Raw genomic sequence first — 25,703 nt, forward strand, 5'->3', positions numbered from 1 at the left:
TACCCCCCCAACCCCCCCCCCCAGGCTTCCCCCCCCTCCTCTCCTGTCTCCCTCCCCCGTGGTCTCCATCCTCCCTGCCTCCCCGGCTCACTCCCCCCCCCACCCCGTGCCCCGGACCTCATCCACCGGCCCTGCCTCCCCACCACCCCCTACCCTGGCCTCCCATCCACCCTCCAACCCCCAGCTAAGCGCCCTAAATAGCATGGAGGCGCCTGCTCTTGGGACAGTGATTAATGATAGCAGAGCAGAGGGGTTAACACACTTCACTGAAAAGTCTGTTGACTGGGCTTCTTGTAACACAATGTGGCCCGCTGCACGCCTCAAGAGAATCCTTTTGTTGTCCGCACTCATTGTGGCCTCAAAATTCTGCCCACGAAAGTTTGCCAACGCTCCTGCCCCAGGAGTTTAATAGTTTCCCTTACTCGCGGGGCATTGTGCGGCGCTGAAAAGCAGCCCCTCGCTATTCAAGTGTTGGTGGTCATCTCAATAGATCTCCAAGGGCCCATATGGTGGCCAGTACTGATGAATCCGCCTGTTTAAATGGGGGAGAAAGTTGGGGTTTTAAAACATTTCAAAGTTCCTGAAAAGATCCCACTAGATCCTGTCACAATTCCCTGAACTCTTTGAAGGCACTGCCTATTGTCTCCTGGTTATAAATGATATTCCTGGGCAAGTCTATTCCCACCAAGGCGCCCCTAGAGGCCCCTCCCCCACGGGCCAAGTTTCTACGATGGGGGGCCTAGCCCCTGTGGTATCCTTTGGGGGCCTCAGGACCCAAGACCAAGGACCCAGCCAGCAGGCAGTGGCCCTAGAGGCCCAGCCAAGGCTGAGTCCTTCCCTTGCCAGGCCGTGGCTTCTCCAGCAAGGCGCACGAGGAGACAGCTAGCCTATGTGCACATCTTGCCCTCCAAGCAGCGAAGGAAAATAAAACTTTCCCCTGTTTAATGATAGAAATTACATTAAAAGTGGTGGAAATGCCCTAATTAAAAATGTACCACTTAAATGATATGCCAAGGATTCAGCTGCAGCATAGCATGTTTAGCTAGTTAGTGAACTCTCTACTATTTCTTTTTTAAAATTACACGTTAAAAATTTAAAAGAAATCTTACTTTTCTCTGGTGCAACACATTACAAAGAATGGACAGTCCTTTTATCTAAATATAAAATTCCATTTTCAGCAATTATAGCCTGTTCTTGGTGATGATATAATTACAGCTGTGCTCGTAATAGGTGTCAAGGCAAAGCGCACTCATACAATAGTTGAATAAAACTGCAGAACAATGCGAGCACTTCTAAATTCACAACCTTTAAAATGAAATTGACTGTGCAGAATTCAAATAAAAACTAGATAAATATTTTTTTAAAGATTACAAGCTTGGTTTGGTTTCTTAATAGCATTTTCTACAAACCTATCAACACCTAATTGATTAGATAGGAATTACTGATTATAGATCAGCTGAAATCTTGAACATCACTCTTCTATTTTCCCAACACAGCCATAGGTAAATAAATTCTCTAAGGAAAGGGAACTGGGCGAGGCATTTGGAGGGTCAAGGTTAGTTATAAAAGATCATTTTAATTGGAAACTTCAGTACTTGTTTTGTCATTCAAAGAAATGCCATTCCCAAAGTATCTAAATTGTGCAGTCTCATCTTGATAAAAACAGAAAGAAAATGGTGGTCAGGTAACATATGTCACTCATGTCTTTTATTAAAAGAAGGCTGACAGTTACCTTGGGAATGTTTTGGTGAGACTTTCAGATGAGACTGCTTTTGGAGTTTATGGCTGTATGATGCCCCTTTTGGAGACTCCAGGTTATTCCAAATTTCTCTTACTGTCCTATTCTTTTTGTTCCAGATGGCTGCCAGCAACAGGAAGGAGGGGGAGAGAATACCAACTCCATCAGTTCCAATGGAGAAGATTCAGATGAGGCCCAAATGCGACTTCAGCTGAAGCGGAAGCTGCAAAGAAATAGAACATCCTTTACCCAAGAGCAAATTGAGGCCCTGGAGAAAGGTGATGGAGGTTTTCAAAGTAGAGAAGCAGTAAATCAAAGTAAATGCCACATCTTCAGTACAAAGAGCTAAATTTAGCCAAGGCCCTTGCACAGAGGCCTGAAAAGGTTTCTTTTTTCTTTCTGTCCTTTTTTTTTCTTTTCCTGGGCATCTTTTCAGTGTGTGTGTGTATTTTCTTTCTTCTTTTCATGTACCAGTGATTCACAGATGAAAAGTCTGACTTCTCATGAAGAAACAATGATGATTTGGCTAATTCAGGCCACAGAAGAATGAATGTCATTTCAAAGAGAATAGAACTTGGTTCTGATGGGATGGTTCTTCCAAGTACAATCAATCTAATAGTAGTAGCATTTTAAAGGGAATTGGTTGGAGGTGATAGAAGTCGGGAGGTGGAAACCAGATTGATCCAGGCTTTGGTTGACACATTTTGTAATAGTTCTGGCACAACATAGAAAAATGCAACTTACTCTTTCAGAGTTTGAGAGAACCCATTATCCAGATGTGTTTGCCCGAGAAAGACTAGCGGCCAAAATAGATCTACCTGAAGCGAGAATACAGGTACCCAGGGACCGTGTGTTCATGTTTTGCGATTTATACCATTTGCCTTTTCTAGAGACACAGGTGCGTCTAAGGAACACCATTTGTTTGTATGAACAGTAGCAGATTCAGTTTGCTAAATGCTTTGCGCCACTCAGCTCTCGGGGCTGGGGGAGGGGGACAGTGGACGTGTCTGGGATGGGGTGGAGCTGGGAGCAGGCTCAGAGCTAACCTGTTCCATCTTACTTCCAGGTCTGGTTTTCTAATCGAAGGGCCAAATGGAGAAGAGAAGAAAAGCTGAGGAATCAGAGAAGACAGGCCAGCAACACACCTAGTCATATTCCGATCAGCAGTAGTTTCAGCACCAGTGTCTACCAACCAATCCCACAACCCACCACGCCTGGTAATCTGAAATATTAATACTAACAAATGTGTTTCAATCTGTTTGCCCTTGGCTCTGACTCTCACAATGACTGTCTGTTGTGTCCTCTCCCTGCAGTTTCCTCCTTCACGTCTGGCTCCATGTTGGGCCGAACAGACACCGCCCTCACAAACACATACAGTGCTTTGCCGCCCATGCCCAGCTTCACCATGGCAAATAACCTGCCTATGCAAGTAAGTGAGGCTGGCGGTTGCCTGCTTAACGGGTCCCTGGGAGAAGAAGTGAGGAATGGGTTGGGGCCTGTAGACCTCACTGGCCCTATGTGTACCCTTGGGAGCCTTTCTCAATATAGTGATTGGCTTGATCAGTCAAGTCTGAGATGAAAACAGTCAATCGAGTCTTTTAGTTGATTGATTAATTGATTCATGCCTTTAATAAAATAAAAACCTGATGTGCCGTCAAGTTAATTTTTGCTCATAGGGAATGTTGGTTTGATAATGTTGGGTGAGAATGGGGCATGTTTTGGGGACCGGAAACTTGCACCAGAAAGTGAAAATAATGTTGGCAAATTATTAGATAGTAAGAGGTTAGTATATATAACACTTGGGTTTATATTCATGTGTTCATATTAATAAGTGTATAGTCTTTATGTGCCCTGTGGTTGTTATTTAGGATGTTTCTGATAAACTAGTGAGGACGAAAAAAAGGACCAGATTGGGATTCATATTTGCATAGTGCGATACACTTAACATAGAGGAAAGCTAGTTTTCTTTCTGTATCTTAGAATTAAAAAAGGAATAGAAGGCATTTGCTAGAAATTTATTGTGTCTTTGCTGTGAATGATGTGATGGGGTTGTGGCATTCCCATCTGCCTGGAAAGGCTGATGCTATTCACTTGGTATAACAACCTGCTCCTACTCTCAATTCCGTCCCAAATATTTATCAGCCCCTACGTGTGCTGGGCCCTGTACTAGGTTGACCCTTTATGATGGAAGTTGTCTAAGGCAGGTGGGGCGTACTAGAACTTTGGAACTAGAGGGATTCTTGATGGGGAAAAATAATTGGTCTTCTGGTGGGCCTTCTGCAGTGAGTTCCCCAGGACTCCTGCCCTATTTGTGCAGCAATTAGAGATGCCAGATAGTGTGAGATTGGCCAGCATGAGCCCCTGATGGAAACAAATTTGGGGTTGCACAAATCGTTTATTCTCCACTGAACATCTGCTGGATTTCTAACCCAAATCACACCAAAATAAGTGTTTCCCAGTCTTTAGACTAATACAGGAGCAGCTAGATAAGCAACTTCAGAGGAATTATTCACACGTCTATTTTTATTGCATCTTGATATATTATTGGCCGTAGAGCAATTAATGTAAATTAAGGGATTAACAGCCCATTAGTTGTGGTTGCTACGACTGCCTTGGAATTTTCTAGAAGTCACAGTTGCCTGGAGGAAGTCATTTTGGGAATTAGAAGCAAATGCAAGCTGAAATTCTGGCCGGGCCCTGAAGGCCTGCTTGCCTCTTTGAACCCGACATTAGCCGTCATCCTCAGACTCTAATAAGGCCACAGAGTCTTGTTCAGTTTTGTAAATTGTAGCAACATCTAGGTTTCTATGAAGATAAAAAAATGTGTATATGAGAAAACATTTAGAAACAATGAAATAGATGCTGCTATTCTGTTAGAGTTGTTTCCACTTAGACTGGTGTGGGTCACTTTATTTCAAATGCTGACTTTTAAAAATTATACAACTTATAATTCAAACCACATATATATATATATATATATTCATAAAGCATAAATAAATTAAAATATCAACAATTCTACCATTCAGAGAAAATTACTCTTTTTTTTTTTTTAAACATCTTTATTGGGGTATAATTGCTTTACAATGGTGTGTTAGTTTCTGCTTTATAACAGAGTGAATCAGTTATACATATACATATGTTCCCATATCTCAAAAAATTACTCTTTGAATTTTGGAGGCAGGTGAGGGCTGGCCTGTCTGTCCATCAGTTTATCCTGTTGACCAAAACCTTCAACCATTTTACAAAGGGTGGGTGTCCTCCTCCGAACCTTCTCTAATGTATCACCCTCTCTGAGGATGTGGATCTTGGAATGTTAAACATTTCTATAGTTTGCAGAGCAGAGCAGTGCTATCATCTCCCCTGTTCCTGACAATATGCTTCTATTAATTCATCCCAAGCCTGCTGCCCCAGCACAGCCCCATGAGAGCTCATGAGGTGTTTTGTCTCAGCCTTGTGTATTTATTTAGTCAGGATAAAGGTTTACCTTTTCAATACCATGATTCTAAACACTTCGAGGGCAGCAGCACAATTCTGTGGATAAAACCTAACCTCAGTTTTGGTGTCTGTAAGAAAGTCACAGCTAATTCTCCGGATGGGGCTAGGTATTTACTGACACTTCTGACTACTTTAACCTGAGATCATCACTGATCTGCCTCTTCAGGAATCTTTAAATCTGTAAGTCCAACCATGAAAGGCTTTCAAGGTCCCCAAACCAAACTTTACAGAGAGTTCCTGCCACTGTCCCCTGCCTCACAGCTTGAGATACGGGGTTTGAGGCGTGGAGGTGTCGCTGGATTCCCAAATGGATTGAATTTGCAAGAGACGGGGTGTGTCTTTATGGAAGTCCTCATGTTATAGTTTGTCTAAAGGTGCCAGCGGAGGTCCAAGATGAAAATGGACAAAAATCCTATTAATGTTATGGATAGTGCCAACCGTCTAGCTGGACAATGAATGGTCTGAATTTTTGGTACTTCAGAAAGTGTGGTGTGTAGAGGCACCTTTACTCCAGCAGTGGACAACGGAAGGACTGGTTGGAAGCCCGATCTTAGTGTTACCATATGGAATTCAGGCTCTTTACTTGCGGGTATCTAAGGATCAGACTTGTTGGCAGAGTTCCTGGGTGGGGGGGTGGGGAGGGAGCTGGGGGTGTGGCTATGCAAAGTGTCTCTCAGTAACCACAAATTCGCCTTTCTCCTCCCAGCCCCCAGTCCCCAGCCAGACCTCTGCGTACTCCTGCATGCTGCCCACCAGCCCTTCGGTGAACGGGCGGAGTTATGACACCTACACCCCCCCACATATGCAGACACACATGAACAGTCAGCCAATGGGCACCTCGGGCACCACTTCCACAGGTGAGCCGCTGCTCTCCGAAGGCTGCACAGAGGTGGCCTTTGCAGCTTCTTTTGCCAGGTGATCTCCCTTCACTCAAAGTTTACCTAAAAAGAACCTCCTGGCCTTGTGTGATGGTGTATTTAACTCTCTGTTGCTCGCTTCCTTGGGGAAGACTGATGAAAAGGGGAATTCAGTCAAGCTAGTTAGTAACTTGATGCCATACTGACAAAAAAAGAAGTTGTTTTTCCTGAATTTGATTGCAGAAGCTGTATATGAAGACAAGGCCTGAAAATGTAGCTTTTCTAAGGAGAAATTATTATATTAGCCAAAGTTTAACAGTGAAGGCCTCCTGAGTTTATTGGAAGACTTCTCACTTCCCTCCTAGCTCCTCTGTGCCTTTCATTGCAACTGGAGAAGTACATATCTGGTTTTCCAGGATGGTTTTGTTGCTAAAGTTCCAAACATACAAACGAATGGAGTTGTTTTTTTGGTGGGGGGAGCGTGGGGGGCTTTGGGATTCAGTAGATGTGTGTAAACATGCTTCCTGCTTTCTGAAGGTGCTACTTTTGTTTATAGGACTTGAAAAGTTTTTTCTTTTTTAGATTCAGTTAAATGTTAGAAAGTACTAGAGATTTTTTTTTAACCTATAAATTCGTACTCCACGCCTGTCTCTTGAAGGGAATATCTACATGGCTATTTCTTTCACCCACCTCTAGGACTCATTTCCCCTGGTGTGTCAGTTCCAGTTCAAGTTCCTGGAAGTGAGCCTGATATGTCTCAATACTGGCCAAGATTACAGTAAAAAAAAACAAACAATCAAAAAACAAACAAACAAAAGGAAAGGATATATTGTGTTAACTCAGTCAATGACTGAGTTGTGGACAACTGAGTATGTGGACACAGCAGTTGGACGTTCAGGAAGGAAGGAAAAATGGCTGTTAGAAGCACTTCAGTACTGCAATTGTGTCCTGTGTTGAACCACTGGGGAATGGACTTGAAACAAGGACCTTTGTATACAGAAGGCAATGATATCAGTTGGAACAAATCTTCATTTTGGTATCCAAACTTTTATTCATTTTGGTGTATTATTTGTAAATGGGCATTTGTATGTTATAATGAAAAAAAAGAACAACGTAGACTGGATGGATGTTTGATCTCTGTTGGTCATGAAGTTGTTTAAAAAAAAAAAGGAAATCATGATCAACAAGCTTTGCCACGAATTTGAGTTTTATCAAGATATATCGAATACTTCTACCCATCTGTTCATAGTTTATGGACTGATGTTCCACGTTTGTATCATTCCTTTGCATATACTTAAACCTGGAACAACATGCACTAGATTTATGTAAGAAATATCTGTTGGTTTTCCAAAGGTTGTTAACAGATGAAGTTTATGTGCAAATAAAGGGTAAGATATAAATTTGAGGAAGAAAAAAGTTGATAGCTAAAAGGTAGAGTGTGTCTTCGATATAATCCAATTTGTTTTATGTCAAAATGTAAGTATTTGTCTTCCCTAGAAATCCTCAGAATGATTTCTATAATAAAGTTAATTTCATTTATATTTGACAAGAATACTCTATAGATGTTTTATACACATTTTCATGCAATCATAAGTTTCTTCTTTGGCCAGCAAAAGTTAATTGTTCTTAGATATAGTTGTATTACTGTTCACAGTCCAATCATTTTGTGCATCTAGAATTCATTCCTAATCAATTAAAAGTGCTTGCAAGAGTTTTAAACTTAAGTGTTTTGAAGTTGTTCACAACTACATATCAAAATTAACCATTGTTGATTGTAAAAACCATGCCAAAGCCTTTGTATTTCCTTTATTATACTGTTTTCTTTTTAACCTTATAGTGTGGTGTTACAAATTTTGTTTCCTTGTTAGATTAACATTCTAAACGAGTGGTTACTTTCATACATACTCTATTTTAAATCCCAGTGATCCTTAAAGAAATAATTCTTATAGGTGTCATAAATCGCTAATGTGTTAGAAAGAAATTCCACTTAAAGCTGTGTGTAGACCTGTGCCCAGTTATACCCAGAGTACATATACAAAATGGTAGCATTTCCCAGTTAGCTGTTTAATTCAAAAGCTCAAAGTCGAGAAATAATTTAAAAATGCAACAACCTATTAACTAGGAATTGTCTTTTGAATTAGGGCTGGCATTTTCAATCTGGGCAGATTTCCATTGTCAGCCTGTCTCAACAGCGATTTCACTGAACTATATTCAAAAGTAGGTTTCTTATACAAGACTCCCTGAAAGCTGTTGCCTTTCTCAAATAGGCCCTCTCCCTTTTCTGCCTCCCCCCCCTTTGCACAAGGGGCATCACTTCCCATTGAACCACTACAGCTGTTCCCATTTGAATCTCGCTTTCTGTGCGGCTGTGGATGGGTGGAGGCTGGAGGGGGGATGTTGCATGTCAAGGAATAATGAGCACAGACACATCAACAGACAACAACAAAGCGGACTGTGACTGGCCGGTGGGAGTTAAAGGCCTTCAGTCATTGGCAGCTTAAGCCAAACATTCCCAAATCTATGAAGCAGGGCCCATTGTTGGTCAGTTGTTATTTGCAATGAAGCACAGATCTGATCATGTTTAAAGTGGCGGCACGCAGGGCAGGAGTGCTTGAGCCCAAGCAAAGGATGGAAAAAAATAAGCCTTTGTTGGGTGAAAAAGGCCTGTCTGAGACTTTTATTTCTGTCTGTTCTGTGTAACATATAAGTCAATATGGATAAGTTTCTTCTGCAAGCTTCAGTCAAAGGCTGGGGGGCTGGCAATCTAGATTAAATGCCTGCACAGGCAAAACCCTCTGGGGACAAAGACACACTTCCACCGAATTGTACTCTGCTCCTTTTTTGTTTTGTTTTAAATCCCCAAAGGCAAATGATCAGAAATAGAGAAATTAATTGGAGGCTTTAAAAAAATAACCTTCTAGTTTAACATCTACTATTTTCTGGTTAAAGAATTACTTGTGAACAGATAATTGTCTGGCATGCTGTATATTAATATTCCACCAGAGTTGCCTGCACACCGAGACATGCTGACTGCAGTTTTTATACGTGTGCATGTCGTTTGATTGACTGTGAGCCTGCGCTGCACGCGTGCACACTTCTGCGGCAGTGTGCGCACGTACGCACTATTGGTAGAGTCACCCGTGCAGATATTTCTACCTCCTAACATTTTGCAGCCTACATTCCTTGAGGGACATGTGCCCAGGGAACTGTCAGAGGAAGGCTATGTGTGAGTGTGTGTGACAGCCGCTGGCCGGCTCACTTCTTCCCTGCAAGAAGGGACGGTTTCCAAGTGACTCTGACTTGGGCCAGGGTCAGGCAGCCGGTCCTGGCCCACGGCTCTGTTGTGCAGGGAGCAGAGACTTTGGAGCACCGGGTGTGGCATTTGGGTGCAGGAGCTGAGGCCGGGAGGAGGGGAGTGCTGTGGCCACAGAGGAGAGCTGCCTGTGTGCACTTAGGCACGTACACGTGTCCCCTGAGGGTCAGGCTTGCCAGGGCGCGGAGGCTCAGCACCCTGGTTTAGTCTGAAGCGGCCACTCAGCTGCAGATGCCCTCCGACCCAGCAGGATGGGTCAGCTGCCTTGCCTTCTGCCTTGTGCCCTCACCCTAGGGAGACGAGCTCTCCTTTTGAATGGAGCTCCAGGCATGCCCTTGGGGACAGCACGGCAGATACTGTGTGGAAGCACTGCCCCGAGGTGGCCTTTTACTCATTCTTGAACTAATTCTTGTTTATTTATTGATAGGTCTATTTATATATTTATGAATGGGAACTCTTCAGGGATGCTTTGAAGCCATCTTCCAGGATGGTGGCCATCTATTTGTGATGTCCTTGGTAGAATCGTGAGACTTACAGCCTATGATTTTTCTCCAAACTTGACTGACTTAGGGAGACCAGGTGAACAGAATTCGAGCTGAAGGTTGAGTAAGAAACATTCAAATTACTCCAAGTAAGCAAATGCGTTTTACTATAATGAATTCCCGGAATATCCCTCCTCCCCCGCCCCAAAGCTGCGCCTCCTCTTAAATGGGAAGCAGCTGCTTCTTGACATGGCTCACATAATCATCTCTTCCTCCTTTAAAAAAAAAATCATAACTAGGCTTCCTAGGAGTCATTCATACAGTACTATTCTAAGATTCAGCTTTGGTGAATTTTTGTCATCTTAGAATGGTGTCCATATTCTTCTGCTTATTTCTTTTTGCTCTGGGCTTTAATGTTAATGAGATTTTTTTTTTTTTAAAGGGTTTTCTTCTATGTATAACGCTTGGCTCACCAAGGCCAAACACAAATTCTTCCCTTTTCTGTTCCTCAAGAATAAACCTCATCTGTTTTTTATTATTGATAAAAAAGAAATTTTTTTTTTGCCTCTGTTCTGAATGACTTCATTGCTCAGTTTTGAAGTTCAAAGTGTAAATACTTAGGGTTAGAATTGCTTAAATTTGGTGGTGTTGATGGTGACTATCTTTGGAAAGCATTAACATGATGCTTTAGAAATGACATTCATAATGGGCTTAAACAAATGAATAGGGCTGTCCCCCTACTTTTGCTTTGTATGCGCATTCGTGTGTTGATTCTTTAAAAGATAGGGAATTGATTGCAGTGTTGCTTCCTCTTGAATTAGTTTTATTTTGTCTAGTGTTAGTATTTGCACGTCCTGGAGGTGGAGATAAAGAATAAATGGAAGAGAGAGGTGGAAATTGGTGGCTACTATAAAGAAATTCGGAAGGTCTTAGAACCCCAGCACCTGAGCAGACTCTAGCAGTCAAAATATTTACCTCATGTTAAAGAAAGGCCAATCTAGCGTAAGAAATGAATACCATAGAGGGTTTAGAAGTTTTAGAAACATTTAAAAGATATAAGGACGTTTCAAACACTGTTTGGCATTGTTACTTAAAATCTTTGAGACAAGCTGATAATTGAAAAAGAAATCTGTCAATAGAGTGTATATTTCATAATATACCAAAATGGTTTGTATACCTACAGTAGCATTATTGAGGACTAGTATTTTTATGTAGTAAGTTATTAGCATATGGACAATTGATGTTTCCAGAAGGAAAGAAAACACATTTTTAGAGTGGGTTTTTATCAGTGCAAAACGAAAATATACATCCCTCTCCAGTAGCTTATTTTTTACAAAGCTTGCCTAGTGAATCAGACCAACAAAGTACTTGAATCTGAGTTTTGGAAAGCCCAGGTACTATTATTGTTCAAAATGCACTTTCACTGAGTTTTAAAAGTTTCTTTTATATTTAAAATAAGGGTTCAAATATGCACATTCAATTTTTTATAGTATTTATTTGCAAAGCATATACTAAATAGTAATTGGCTGTTAATCTTATAGACATGGTAGCTAGGGTAGTAAATCAATGACCTACTAAGTATTTTTGACAAGCAATTTTCATATCCGATGACCCCACATTTCCTTTTCAGTGTCAAATGCTATGTAATTGTTCCGTTGTGTGTTTGTATAAAACGAATCACAACACGGTAAGAAAAAGGTTAGCCTTATTAAAATAATAACCCAACTAAAATATTCACTTGAGCTTATTCAGATTATTCATAGTGCTTTCAAAGGACATAGCAAAGCTTTTGTGGAGTATTTGCACATTATTTATTATCTATGGACTAAACTGATTTTTTGAAGTTGCTTTACATTTTTAAAGCACCTTTGCTTAATATGAAAGCCCTTTAATTTTAACTGACAGATCAATTCTTAAACTTTATTTTGAAAAGAAAATGGGGAAGAATTTGTGTCTTTCGAATTAAAAGAAGTGAAAAAAATAAACCAGACATTCTAAAAAAATAGAAGAAGAAACCTGATTTTTAGTACTAATGAAACAGCAGGTGACAAAATAGTTGTCTTTTTGATTTTGATCACAAAAAATAAACTGGTAGTGACAGGATATGATGGAGAGATTTGACATCCTGTCATTGATTCAATTATTCTAATTCTGAATAAAAGCTGTATACAGTATGTGTTTATGCTACAGTGGGTTTTTTTTTAAGTGACTGACATTCATCATATCGGTTAGACAGTTTTAAAAACCTAGGCTTTGTTTTCTGCAGTGTTGTCAAGAACAAATAAAGTATAATTTGTGGTATATTAAAAGCAAACTGCTCAAAAATGCTAGATATAACTGCTTCAAGATAGGCTAATATATCTGGAAATGTATCTTGAAAATTCAGTTTCTCCTAACATGTTAAACAGCTTTTTTTAAAAACTGAGACTCTTTACTAAAATATGCAAGTTACTTTTCTAACTTTAACTTTTTGTCTACTATTTGTCAAAAGCTTTGAGAATATGGAACTATGATTCAAAAAACTAGTATTTCATATGAAAACGAGTTCAATATATCCACAAAGACATGTTTACATTGTTATAAATGTACACACCTACCAATGTTCATAATTAACAAAGGGTTTTACCTGATGCAATGGAAATCTGAGTTAGCTTTTTTATACTTTGTCTCAGACTGATGTTTTGTAAAAATCTCTCACCAAGCTTCAATACATGTTTTTCCCCAGTATCCTAGCATGAATGTAGCTGTCGGTTTGAATTTCAATCCTGAATTACGTCTACTGACATAATTTCACAGTGCGGACTTTAATTGTTTAAACAGAGACCATCTCCTTCTTTGTCTAAGTTTTCTATCACTCAAGTTCTCTATATTTATTAACTACTAGGGCAGACTAATTATTTTTAATGGAGTCCTAATCCCAAAATACTATCTTGTCTTCATCAGTTTCGTAACAGGATGCATAAATGCAAATTCATTTTATTTTAGTCTTCATATATTAGCAAACAAATCTTTTCATTTCTTAAAAAAACCTTAGCATTTTTGGTGGGAGGTGTCTTTTTCAGAAATGAAGAGAAAATACGTTTTTCATGTATAATTTTGAATTTCGTAATGTTTTATATGCTACCTGCTGTAACATGCACTTTACCATGACCTGAGTGCCTTAAACACACATACACTAATGACCACTGTAAGGCATCTTGATTTGCTTTTATTTAAAAACAAAATTATTGGGGTTTCCCTGGTGGTGCAGTGGTTGAGAGTCTGCCTGCCGATGCAGGGGACACGGGTTCGTGCCCCGGTCCGGGAAGATCCCACATGCCGCAGAGCAGCTGGGCCCGTGAGCCATGGCCGCTGAGCCTGCGCGGCCGGAGCCTGTGCTCCTCAACGGGAGAGGCCACAGCAGTGAGAGGCCCACGTACCGCAAAAAAAAATAAAATAAAATTATCTATTTTCTCTAGATATAGCATAAAATAAAATTTAAAGTGAAAGTATTTCTGCTGTACTATTTCTGTATAGAAAGTTGGTTAATATAACGAAGAATGGTGGCCTCATTTTGCAATCCTAACTGTTTTTCAAGGATTGGAGGTCAAATCGTTAAGAAAAATATTTACATAAGCTATTAGCAATCATAATTAGAGTGTCATATAATTCTGCATCAACCACTAAGGAGGAATCACTAGAAGTCCAGGTGCTTCTTGCCTCGGGCCATCATGCCACAGCCTGGGCCCAGCAGCTTGGCGGATTCTGCCAGATCCTGTTTGCTCGAGCGGCTCACTGTGTCTGACAAGTCTGGAGGCAAATGCAGTCGCTATGGCAGAAGATTTCAGGGGAAGGAAAGAAAGAAGAAAAGAAATAATTAATTTTGCTTTTGCCAGCACACTTCAGAATACAATATTATGCTCTGTTGATCAGCATTTAGTCTTGCATATAAAATTCCTGCTAAAACAGTTCTTCAGACTGAAGCCCAATATAATCACATCCTATTCCTACTAGATTTTACAAATTGTAGCCATTACAGAAACCGGACCAGGAATCTTAGTGGCACATTTCCAGAGTCCAAACCTAAATGTATTAAGATTTTTCTTACTTAGGTAGAAATGAAAACATGTAAGTGCAAAAATAAAAGCATAATTGAAAAATATCACATAATAATGGCAGGGGTGGTTTTTTGGTTTTTTTTTTTTTTTTTTTTTTGGCTAGACCTCCAAGATGGTATTATTTTTCAACTGAATGTAGCTTTTCAGCAATTATGGATTCCCACAAATGCTTGTCTCCCTTTGTCTATTACGTTGACCTGATGATTTTTATTTTAAGGCTATACTTTCTTTAAGGAACTTACGATTTTCATAGACAAATGTCATATTGACATAATGAAAAAAATGATACCAATCAAAGGGTCAATATTTTTCATATGCCCAGATAAGTCAGCCATAACATCTGCTATAGGTCTTGGTAGTTTCTATGCATCATGTTGGGTCATGTTTTCAAACATACAGTGTAGCTTTGAACATGTCTCCATCCTAACTGTTTTTCTGCAGATACAGGTTGATTTAAGGAGACCCAGTAACCAACCATCATTACAAAACAGTTACTGTAATTAGGGAGAAAGACCTTGTTTGGTTTTCAAAAGGCTCTCTATCAAATTCCTTTAACTATCAGTGCTCCCAGACCACATGATTTGTTTCATAAAAGTCCAAACTCAAAGGAACATGTTTCTTGCGTGAGGCAGAGTGGGTGTGCGAGGCTAAAGGTAAGTAGGGCAGGATGGGGTCATCCCCTGATGACTAAGCAAAGCCTTGATGAGGTGAACTGACCTGGAGACAACCTTCCTGAAACCCTTCATTTGAAAACTCCCTTCAATATGAAAAAAAAGATAAATTCAAGGTGAAAAAGGGAAAAACCATTTTTTTGGGTCAAAATATTGTGATCCACCAGCATATGTTCTGGCTAGTTTCTTTCCTGATACAAGGCTTGTTTATTGTCATGTAAACACAAGCTGTGTGCAAGGATCAAAACATTTTAAAACATTAAAAATAATTTATGAAAATATTCTTCCTTGATTTCAGTTTGCTGGTACAAGTATATCTAGGATGAAAGACACTATTATATAGATATGTGATCAACAAAGATGTCAGAAAGGTCCAGAAAAGCTATAATATCCATTCAGTAATATAAATATAGTATTATTCATTTGTATGCTTAGCACCCAGCCTGTCACTTAAGTCATTAAATGTCTATTTCTTGAATAATAAAAAAGAACTCAAATAAGACATATTTTGCCTTTGCTTTAAACAATTCTTTCATTTCTTCATACCCTAGTTTCAGAAAGGATTTAAGGTATAAATGAAAGTGTGAAAGGCTCAGGAAGGAATCTAAAAGACATGCATGACTCTAAAGTCTGAGGACACGAATGTCTTTGCAGTAGTGTTAACTCTATCAATGTTCATGTGAGGAAGCAGGAGGGGAAGAGATATTTAATTATATGGCCGAGTTTAAATGTTTCTTTAAGATCTTGTAGTAATTGCTAATGAGCAAAGGAAAAATGACTAGGGTGTATGCATGACCTGAAGGCTCTCTGAAACTTAAAAAGAAAAGTCACCATTAAAAAACGTGTGTGTGGGCTTCCCTGGTGACGCAGTGGTTGAGAGTCCGCCTGCCGATGCAGGGGACACGGGTTCGTGCCCCGGTCCGGAAAGATCCCACATGCCGTGGAGCGGCTGGGCCCGTGAGCCATGGCCGCTGAGCCTCCGCGTCCGGAGCCTGTGCTCCGCAACGGGAGAGACCACAACAGTGAGAGACCCGCGTACCGCAAAAAAAAACAAAAAACAAAAAAAAACTTATGTGTGTGTTTGTGTCTGTGTGTGTGTGTGTGTGTGTGTGTGTGTGTGTACTTTTGTTTGGGACCTCACAAAGATGAGGTCAGATGGTGATTAGGCTGTTTAGGAAATCAACTGGAGTCAACAAATATTTAGAATCTACTCGAAGCAAGGCATTCTGAAAAGATATGTGAACAGAGCACCCTCCACACTCCGTGCTGCCTTCCAATCCAGTAACAGGCATGAGGCAAGCACACAGGTAACCCTCATAGTGAGCAGTCCAAGTTTTGTCTACAAGAACGGCAGAGACAAAGCAGAAATCGTGCTGCGGGGAAGGGGGCCAGAAAAAGCTTCACGGAGATGGGCTAGGTGTTACGTACTGAACTGGATTCTGACATACAGAAATGGTGATTTGCTTAACGGTGGAATAGATACATCTCTAAGATGCATTTGGTGGAAGGCTTCTACTGCTCTGACAATCCAAATGAGGAAACTAATGTAGTTTATTCAGAACCAGCATAATACCATTTATTTTAGGAGCTTTTACCTATTTGCTAAAAATTTCTCTTCCTTTGCTTCTCTAGGCAATGAGTGTGAGCCAGTTGGCGGAAAGCCCTTCATAGCAAAAGTAGCTAAATGTGACATGTGACATGCTTGGAAATCTTTCAGGTTGAATGGCTTTGAAGAAGAGTCAAATAGCATATTCGTGTGTAACTTCTGAGCACAAAAATTTGGGGTGATGTGGTTAAATGCTTCTAACCAAATATCACACCGTAAGAGCTAGCTGCACACCCGTGTCCTCTGAGAAAAGCCAAAGGATGGCTCTTGGAAACATGTGAATCTACATGTGATTTTGCCAGCTTTTGTTGATGATTACTCGAACGAGCTTACTCTGCAGCCTAAATTCTCAAGCAGTGGGTTTTGTTTTCTCCCTTTCTAAGCCTCCCCCCCCCCCCCCCCCCCCGCCGTGCACCATGTCAGTGCGATGTGAAGCAGCGAGGAACGAGAGATCAGGTTCCAGGCTTGCCAGGTGTGTCAGGCACTTTCCCTTTGAGGCTTCCAAAGCATTTACACACTTGACACGCAAACGTTCAGATGCTGCTGTACCCCAGATCTGTCTTCTGAGAAAATGTGCTGTAAGGTACTCCACACAGTATGGTGACCTCTTTAGACCAAAGCTGCAAGGCTGTGGGGGTATAAACGTTTGGACCTTGGTAATGGTTATGGTTTCAGTAAAAATCAAGACTATCAAAAAATCCTGTAGAGATTCAATCTTGTAAACCAGATCAAGGTACTCATCTTTCTCATTTTATACCTGGGGTTCTGAGGCCAGTGCCAAAAACATACCTTACATCTTTTTAAAAAATTTATTTTATTTTATCCATTTATTTAATTTTTGGCTGCACTGGGTCTTCACTGCTGCACGCGGGTTTTTCCTCTAGTTGCTGAGAGCGGGGGTGGGGGGGCGGGGGCTACTCTTCGCTGCGGTGCGCTGGTTTCTCATTGCGGTGGCTTCTCTTGTTGCGGAGCACGGGCTCTAGGTGCGCGGTCTTCAGTATTCGTGGCTCGCGGGCTCTAGAGTGCAGGCTCAGTAGTTGTGGCGCATGGGCTTGCTCTGCAGTTGCTCTGCAGCATGTGGGATCTTTTCAGACCAGTGCGCGAACCGGTGTCCCCTGCATTGGCAGACGGATTCTTAACCACTGTGCCACCAGGGAAGCCCTACCTTACATCTTGAACTAAAATTTTCCCACTGATTTTCTTTTCCCAAATTCTGGGAGTAAGGGATTGTTCTGCTGAGGAAGGAGATGCTTGTCTGGCTGACTGCCTGCCTATTTTTTCCATGAATGCCTTGTCTAGAATGATGATTTCTGTGTGGGCAAAGGGATCTGGGAAAGGTGCGACAACTCCCAAGGTTCCGCAGAGGCCTATGTACTTTACAGCGATTCATCCCACTGCGTTAATGGGTCCCTTTTCTTCAGGGCTACAGGTGGGAAACAGCGAGGCTGACAAAATGCCCTCGCGGATCAGGGGAGTTCCTGCCAAAAGGCACACTTAGACGCATAGGAAGTCCTGGGTTGTAATAAAGAAGCAGCAGTGGAAGTGCTTTGCTCTGTGGCCCCAGGGAGTGCCAAGCCGAGCTGGACCGAGATTCTTCCCCCTCTGCCTACCTCTCTGTCCCTTTGTTGGGCTGAGCCACTGACTATATTTTGTTCCTTCTTGAGTCAGCAACTCTACTGATCGTACATAGGATTGGGTTTCCTGGCTCCACAGTTCTCTTCCTAATTCCTTTTCTCCAGCCTGCCAGACCTGTGCTCAGCACTCACAGTTCCCAGACAGAAGGGGCAAGATAATGAATCTAGGTTACACCCGGATTTGAGACAAATTGCTGGTAAATACCATTAAAATAAGTTAAATCAATTTATATTTTTCATATTTTACCAAGACCAAACCACCAGGCACTGTCTGTTTTCTTTTCTTTTCTTTTTTTTTTTTTTGCGGTACGCGGGCCTCTCACTGCCGTGGCCTCTCCCGTTGCGGAGCACAGGCCCCGGACGCACAGGCTCAGCGGCCATGGCTCACGGGCCCAGCCGCTCCGCGGCATGTGGGATCTTCCCGGACTGGGGCACGAACCCGTGTCCCCTGCATCGGCAGGCGGACTCTCAACCACTGCGCCACCAGGGAAGCCCCGGCACTGTTTGTTTTCTGAAAACAATTGATGTAGTACATTTTAACCCTTAGCAAATGAATATTTGTTTTAATTCTTTAAAATTTATGACATTTCCTGAAAAGTCAAACTTTCCATTACTCACAATCACAGAAATAGGAGTTAATATTTCAAAATACTTAATAGTTTTTTTCTTTTTTAAAAACACAACCAATTTAATTTAAATTAAAGCTTGTAAACACCTTAGAACATAGAGGTTCTACATTGGTCCCTTCACAGAGGCAGCCAGTGACAGTTTAATACCTCCCTCTGTCACTCGCTCTCAATGTGACTTCAGATAAGTCACTTCACCTGTCTAGCTTCAGTATCCTCATCTATCACAAGTGAATAATTCTCCCCTCATAAGACCGTTATGGGGATCACATGAGATATGAAGTGTTTTGTGAATTATTAAGCACTATACTAATTTATTTCTACCTCTTTTTGCTTCAATAAGGCATTTGAGATGGCTCATAAAAATACCTTTGGGAAAGATAAAAATAAGTGAGCTTATTAGGACAAGGAAGTGAATCTACAAATTTAATGAAAAACATATATTTGTAAGCAACAGCAGCAAAATATTGGACGTGGCCAGCAGGTCTCATCACTAAGTCTGAGCATTTACTACACATTGCCCTCTACTGCAGTGCTGTAAAGAAACATAAATATAAAAGGAAACTGCAGTCATTGACTCCGCTTCTGGGAAGATTTAAAAAGGCTAAATAATTTCCCTCATACTTAGTAAGACAATAGTGAAAATGGGGCACGTCAGATGCCTGGCTTCTGGGCCAGTGAAAATATGCATGGCTGTATTAAGGAGGCAATTTGGGGTCCATTTATTTATCTATTTTTAAAATTTATTTATTTATTTTTGGCTGCGTTGGGTCTTCGTTGCTGCACGCAACCTTTCTCTAGCTGCAGAGGCTACTCTTGGTTGCGGTGCGCAGGCCTCTCAGTGCAGTGGCTTCTCTTGTTGCGGAGCACGGGCTCTAGGTGCGTAGGCTTCAGTATTTGTGGCACGTGGGCACAGCAGTTGTGGCTCGCAGGCTCTAGAGCGCAAGCTCAGTAGCTGTGGCGCACGGGCTTAGTTGCTCCGCGGCATGTGGGATCTTCCCAGACCAGGGCTTGAACCCGTGTCCCCTGCACTGGCAGGCAGATTCTTAACCACTGTGCCACCAGGGAAGCCCATATTTATTAAAAAAAAAAAAGTATCTTGCACATGTATTTAATGCTGACACAATAACAAAAGAAATGTCAGAAGATGCAGCTTCTCCACTCAAGTTTTAAAAGCATTTCCCCTTCTTTATATCACAGGCAGGAAACCAATGCACAAAAGACTTGCCATCCCACTCCATTGATTCTTTCAAGAGCTGTCTGATGCCCTAACCTGGAGCATGATTTGCTGACTTCTGTAGCCATATTCTGTGTTATGAGGCACTGCTCTGGATGGTAGGGAATGAATTAAGAGTATAGGCTAAGTAGCTGCAATACAGAGATATCCCAGATATCCCAACCCACTTCAAAAAACGGCTCAAAACTTTCAGAAGTTTATTTATCTGCCACTTTACGGGCCAGAAGTAGGCAATGCTGAGCTGGAAGGACTGGTCTGCCATCCTCAACAAGCGGCTCCCACTTCAGGCTCCAAGGCTGATCTTTTTGCTCTCTCTCAGCTGGTGGGAAGCAGGGGCCATGAAGGAAGACTTGCAAGTTGGACACATCACTTCCATACGCATCCAGAACTTAAACATGGCCACACCTGGTTGCGAGGGAGGCTGGGAAATGTTTTAAAATATGTTAAGATGTTCAGCAAACGCATTTCTATGGAAGAAGGAGCAAATGGATACTGGGAGACAGCCAGTAGTCAGCTGCAGTTTTGAGAAGGGCCATAGCAAAACGATCACCCTCCCGAAGCATTCACTCTGTGCGTGAGCTTCTGCCAATGGCGGAAGGCTCCCTACTTAGTTTCTGACCAAGGAAAGGCACACCTGATGCCCCCACCAGCCCAGAGGGCAGGGGTTAAAGTAGTGCTCAGAGTCTCTCTTATATCATAAAAAGAGAAATGTTTCCTTTGTGGAGAGACCGATTTCCTTCCGGGGGGCACTAGAAGGAGGGTAGAGGTAAGGAACCAGATGAAGCAGGCTTTGATATGTTATTCATCATCACTATTATTCCTTCACAAGATTTCAGAGTGTTATTTCAACTTGCAAAAAGTCCGCACAGTGTTATATGCCGTTATATAATTATTATATTTTTATATTATCGCAGTTATATTATTCCATAATCATTACATTATTACAATGCAATGTTACATTGTAGTTATTCTACATCTGGCTAAAATTTTGCAATGTGGAAGGTGCATTTGCCTAATTTTGGTGAATTTTGTGTTACTCTCATATATGAGCAGGGCAGTGGAAACCATGCCAGAACCATATTTTTGCTCCTTTTGGATTGATAAGTGTATGTTTGATAGCAGCCGAATATTTCTGGAAGAAATGCTGCCAAAACATGGTCAGGTTTTAGGTTTCAGTTTTGTTTGTTTGTTTAAGATCCAATTCATCCCCAGGGTTTTGGATTAAAATTGTTTTACTGAATGTCATAATCATACTATATCCTTTGAATTGAAAAAAATTCATTTGGTTCTTCCTGATTGATCTGAAAATTAGACAAAATTTCAGAGCTGGAACGTTGCACATTGGCTGCCCATTGAAAAATGCTCAGGTGTGCAATTATTCTGACCGTCAATTATAACTGACAGTATTGTCTTGCCTCCAAATTCACCCCTCTGAAAGCAGATTGTGAAGAACTCACTTGTCTAAACAAAAGTGTGATTTGTGAAAAGGCATGTGTCTGTGGCAGAGATTGCTAGCTTACTCCCAATATCTATTCTCTTCCTTTGCAGCGAGTAAAAGAATCTCTGAGTATTAGTGGGACACATGGCCTCCCAGAATAAAGGCCATGCTCCCCAGCTGCCTTTGCCAATAGCTGAGGCTGAGTGATTAAGCTCTGGTTGCTTCATCTTGAGCAGAAGTGCTACGATTAAGTTCAAGGTTAGATCCTTAGAGATGGGGAGGTGCCAATTACTTCCCTTTTCCCTTGGCATTGTTATTCGACCCCAGCAAGAGGGCCCCCGCCCTGGGCCCTGACCCACCCCGCCTCATGGGGTGAGGAATTAACAGGGTGAAGGGGATGTGCCCATCTAGAGCCTGTACCCTTCATTATAGGACACACTCTGGGTACTCAGAACCTCGGAACTCCCTGTGCAAATGGCCACAAAGCCTGCACAGGTCTCTTCCCCAGGTTTGTCCACTGTGGGCAAACTGTGTTGTCTACGTGCACACCCTGGGGCCCCAGCAGGAGCCAAGGGGTGGCTGTTTGTGGGGAGTGTGGACAGAGTTTGGATGTGAAGGCTGGGTTTCCCCAAGCACAATCACGTTGCCCGCTGTGTGTGGGAAGGAGACAGGGGTGGGGAGAGAAAGGAGATGGGCTGTAGGCCCGTTCTTCCTATGTCTCCATGTTCTGGAGTAGAACCCTGATCCTAAATTTAAACTTGGCTTTCCAGGTCGGCATATTTGTGAAGGAAGGCAGGGAAAGCACATTTAATGATTTTTTGGCTTGATAACTTTTAAATATTGAGGCATATAATAATGTGGTCCTTTATTTGCATTCCTGTTCTAGGCTCCACAACGTTAGGGACAAGCCAAACTTCCCTCTTCCCACTCGTTGAAATGTGGACTTGAGGGTAGGTGCTGAAGCAGCTGTCCTGGGCCATCAAACGGAAGCTATGGGCTGAGGAGGGCATAGCAAAGCCACAGAATTAGTTTAGGGTCTCCTGACACCAAAAGAGCCCTGGGTCACCAAATTGAGCTTTTATGGGGTATGTGTTCCATATTATTTAAGCCACTGCATTTTTGAATTTCTTTAATAGCAGCCTAACCTATATCCTCCTTATGGAGAATTTGGTACCTGAAAAATGTTCTACCATCAAAATCTAAGTTGGCAGTATATATTAGTCCATGCCACTCTCTCACCTCGTCCCAGCTCACCCTTCCCCCACCCCGTGTCCTCAAGTCCATTCTCTATATCTGCATCTTTATTCCTGGCCTGCCCCTAGATTCTTCAGAACCATTTTTTTTTTAAGATTCCATATATATGTGTTAGCTGATTCACTTTGTTATAGAGCAGAAACTAACACACCATTGAGAAGCAATTAGACGCCAATAAAGATGTTTAAAAAAAAGAAAAATCTAAGTTGGCTCAGTGGTTGGAAGGTGGGCACTGAGGTCAGTATCACAGATTGGAAAGCTGACTACCCTTGTTAGGCCTGCGGCTCTAGTTGAAACACTGGAGAAATTCAGGATATTGTTGTGTTAGTGGCATCTTGCTATTTTTGGCCAAGTTATTTACGAAAGAGAAATGAACTTAGGCTAGAGCTATAGAATATGCAAGAAGAGGTAGAGGGACTACAACTCTGTTAAAGGAAATGCGCTGCCTGCAGCTCACAACTTAAAGTGAATAAAAGCTTGGTAATTTGGGATGTCAGAAAGTTGAAAAAACTCAGCTATTTCTGCAATTGCACACCAGAGCAGGCAACCTTCACAGATGTCTTTGCCCCTAAGCCTTGGTGAAATACCTCATTAAGCGGCTGGCCAGAAAATGGGGGCCGGCTGAGAGACAAAAGTCAGATTAAGGGTGTTGCCTTCCCTCTCAAGTCAATGATTTCAGATGGCTTCAAGCTAGTTACAAGTAAGATGAAAGAGATGGGTATAGGGAGAACCGAGAGGCCAGAAAATAAGACTCAAGTCTTACAAGGTAAGAGTTGTGGTGGACATGCGCCCATTTCAACTGCCTTGCGGTGTGTCTGCCTGCAGGTAAGAGGCTGGAGAGGTGTGAATTAGGCTTATCCAGTTAGACGCAGCTGCACTATTTAGAAGGTGGAAGAGAAGCAGGTGCTTCCTCCTGCTACTTTTACTGCCGCCATTGGCAAAGCACTGTTGCAGGGACAGTTTTTGTTGTTGTTGTGTTTTTCTGCATTCTAGTGACTAGTCAACAGCTTCATAGGCTTCACGGGAGCAGAGAGGCAGCTGTGGAAATGGAGGCCAGCCCAGTGTTTCAGTGTCCAGTGACTTACTTGATGGGGGCCAAGAAGCACTGGCAGCGGGAAGTTACTTGCCCCAAGATTGCAGCCACGGAGCTGTGTGCTTTCAGTGAATAGCTCCAGTTGCGGTCTCCCAGTTCCTCACCTTCCCGACTTTGGTGGAGGCAGTAGCCTCCCTGGAGGCCAGTTTGGTGACATTCTCCTTCAGCCCTTCCAATTATTGCACTAGCTCCCAGTTTTCCGGTATAACCTTTCTGACTGCATCAAATAATCAGATGGGATCTGTTTCCTGCAGCTGAATCCGAGAACTATGTCTGGACAACTCTTTGGCTGTGATTACTTGCATGTGGAAGCAAAGGGAAGCAAATCAACCCGGAACCTCATAAAATTTTGAGGGGGTTGTTTTGCCAAAGAAACTACAAGCCCGGTCAAGAGTCTATGAGTATTCAACCCCTAAAGAAATCTTAAGTCCCCAAATCTGATCTATCAGTAAGTGGGCTGTACAAACTGTGCAGCCCCCAAAGGGCACAGACTCTAATAGTGACTTCACGTAGCCGTCCATGATAATGGACAAGGAATAACTTTCTAAAGGGATACAAAGGAGAGTGGACAAGGGAGTTCCTTCCAGAGGGCAGAACTGAGGGTTACAAACTGGGCTACACTCCTCTACTGCCAGGGCAGAGAATTTTTGCCGTTTCTCTGCTGTACGATTCCCCACTCACCCCTGAAGAAGTGAGTGTGTGGGAAGAGGCTGTGCACGGATATTTGGATTCCGAAGGGCTGTGGACTCTGATAGAGACTGTCATTAACCTCCAGTGTCCACTCTCCCTTCCTCCTTTAGTACAAGAACCCGGGAATATACAGCCATCCTGAATAAAGACTTTACTTCCAAGCTTCCCTTTCAAATGGTTGTAGAATATGTGACCAAGTCTGAAAAATACCGAAGTGATGTTGCAACTTCAGGGTATTCAAATCGGATTTGAACTCAGGCATTCTGGCTTCAAAGTCCACATTCTTACTCACTGCTCTATGTGCCAGAACTTTCCTAAGCACTGGAGGTAAAATAGTGAACAAGACAGACAAAATCCTTGCTTTCAAAAAAACTTACAACTTCAGAAAGGGACAGTACATAGACACTTATTAACACAAGGAGAGACAGCTAACATACAGGAAAGCCAACAAATCGAGAAGATAATTCAGACAGTGAGAAGTCTTTTAAGGAAATGAAACATGGTGATATGATACTGTCTGGGGGTACTACTCTAATTGGTGAAAGCCTTTCTGCAAAGTACATTTGAGCTAAGATCTAAATTCTCAGAAAAGACCAATGAGGACCTGAAAAAGAAGTTTCCAGGCAAAGGGAATGAAAGACAAAAGTCTTAAGGTAGGAATAAGCTTGGCATTTTTGAAGGACAGAAAAAAGGGCACCTTTTCTGGAGCAGTCACCAAACAGGGGAGTGGCCGCGGCTGGGAGAAGTTTGGCTTGGTAGGAGCACGGTGGGAGTGCGAGGATGCTGTGGGTCAATAACAGAAAACAACAGTTGTTGCAGACGTGTATTCTATTAAAGACAGAATTTCCCCAAAGGTGGTGTACACAGGCTGTTCTAGGTCCTGCTTTCTTTTGATTCAGAAAAGACATTCTAGTCACTAAGTGACCCACGGGGTCCTCCCACTCCCACCGTGCTCCTGTGGGGCGTGGTGGTTCCCAGCCTCACGCCTGCCCAGCAGGAAGATTCCAGGTGGAGGGGTTGGGCCCTGTGTGAAGTGTGCATGGAGGAAAGGCTCTGGCAGTGCTGTTTGTGGGGATGGCTTGTTGCGTTTAATCCTCTTAAACTGTGAGTCAGCATCCTTTGGACTACATCATAATAAGAATACCACCATGTTTCAGTTCCTGTGTTCCTGAACTTTCAGACATTGGAGACATGGGGAGTCGTGTCATTCTCCTCCTTTAATTCATACACTGATGGAGAACAAACTACATGATTCCTGGAGAACTTTCCTTAAAATAGTTGTACCTTCGGGCTTCCCCGGCGGCGCAGTGGTTGAGAGTCCGCCTGCCGATGCAGGGGACGCGGGTTCGCGCCCCGGCCCGTGGAGGATCCCACATGCCGCGGAGTGGCTGGGCTCGAGAGCCATGGCCGCTGAGTCTGCGCGTCCGGAGCCTGTGCTCCGCAACGGGAGGGGCCGCAGCAGTGAGAGGCCC

General features: G+C 42.4%; 2 protein-coding genes across 11 annotated transcripts in view; one reads left to right on the plus strand and one right to left on the minus strand.

Moving 5' to 3' along the window:
* The window catches only part of PAX6 (paired box 6), a 34,996-nt gene extending 22,937 nt beyond the window's left edge, over nt 1-12,059 (plus strand). For 3 of the 9 annotated variants that reach the window (XM_007460918.1, XM_007460919.1, XM_007460917.1), the window contains 6 exons: nt 1,858-2,016; nt 2,491-2,573; nt 2,805-2,955; nt 3,052-3,167; nt 5,940-6,090; nt 6,787-6,879. In XM_007460918.1, coding sequence (XP_007460980.1) covers nt 1,858-2,016; nt 2,491-2,573; nt 2,805-2,955; nt 3,052-3,167; nt 5,940-6,090; nt 6,787-6,872 — 746 coding nt within the window. In that variant the 3' untranslated portion in view covers nt 6,873-6,879. Of the gene's footprint in view, nt 1-1,857; nt 2,017-2,490; nt 2,574-2,804; nt 2,956-3,051; nt 3,168-5,939; nt 6,091-6,786 lie in introns of all 9 variants that reach the window. The other 6 variants (XM_007460921.1, XM_007460922.1, XM_007460915.1 and 3 more) reach the window with 5 other exon arrangements.
* A 1,272-nt stretch (nt 12,060-13,331) lies between these two features.
* The window catches only part of ELP4 (elongator acetyltransferase complex subunit 4), a 249,546-nt gene continuing 237,174 nt past the window's right edge, over nt 13,332-25,703 (minus strand). Inside the window, exon 10 of one of the 2 annotated variants that reach the window (XM_007460926.1) lies at nt 13,332-13,693. In XM_007460926.1, the coding sequence (XP_007460988.1) occupies nt 13,562-13,693 (132 nt within the window). In that variant the 3' untranslated portion in view covers nt 13,332-13,561. The remainder of the gene's footprint in view (nt 13,694-25,703) is intronic. The other variant, XM_007460925.1, reaches the window with a different exon arrangement.

Source organism: Lipotes vexillifer, unplaced genomic scaffold, assembly GCF_000442215.2.
Source record: "Lipotes vexillifer unplaced genomic scaffold, Lipotes_vexillifer_v1.1 scaffold627, whole genome shotgun sequence".
Taxonomy (NCBI): Eukaryota; Metazoa; Chordata; class Mammalia; order Artiodactyla; family Lipotidae; genus Lipotes; species Lipotes vexillifer.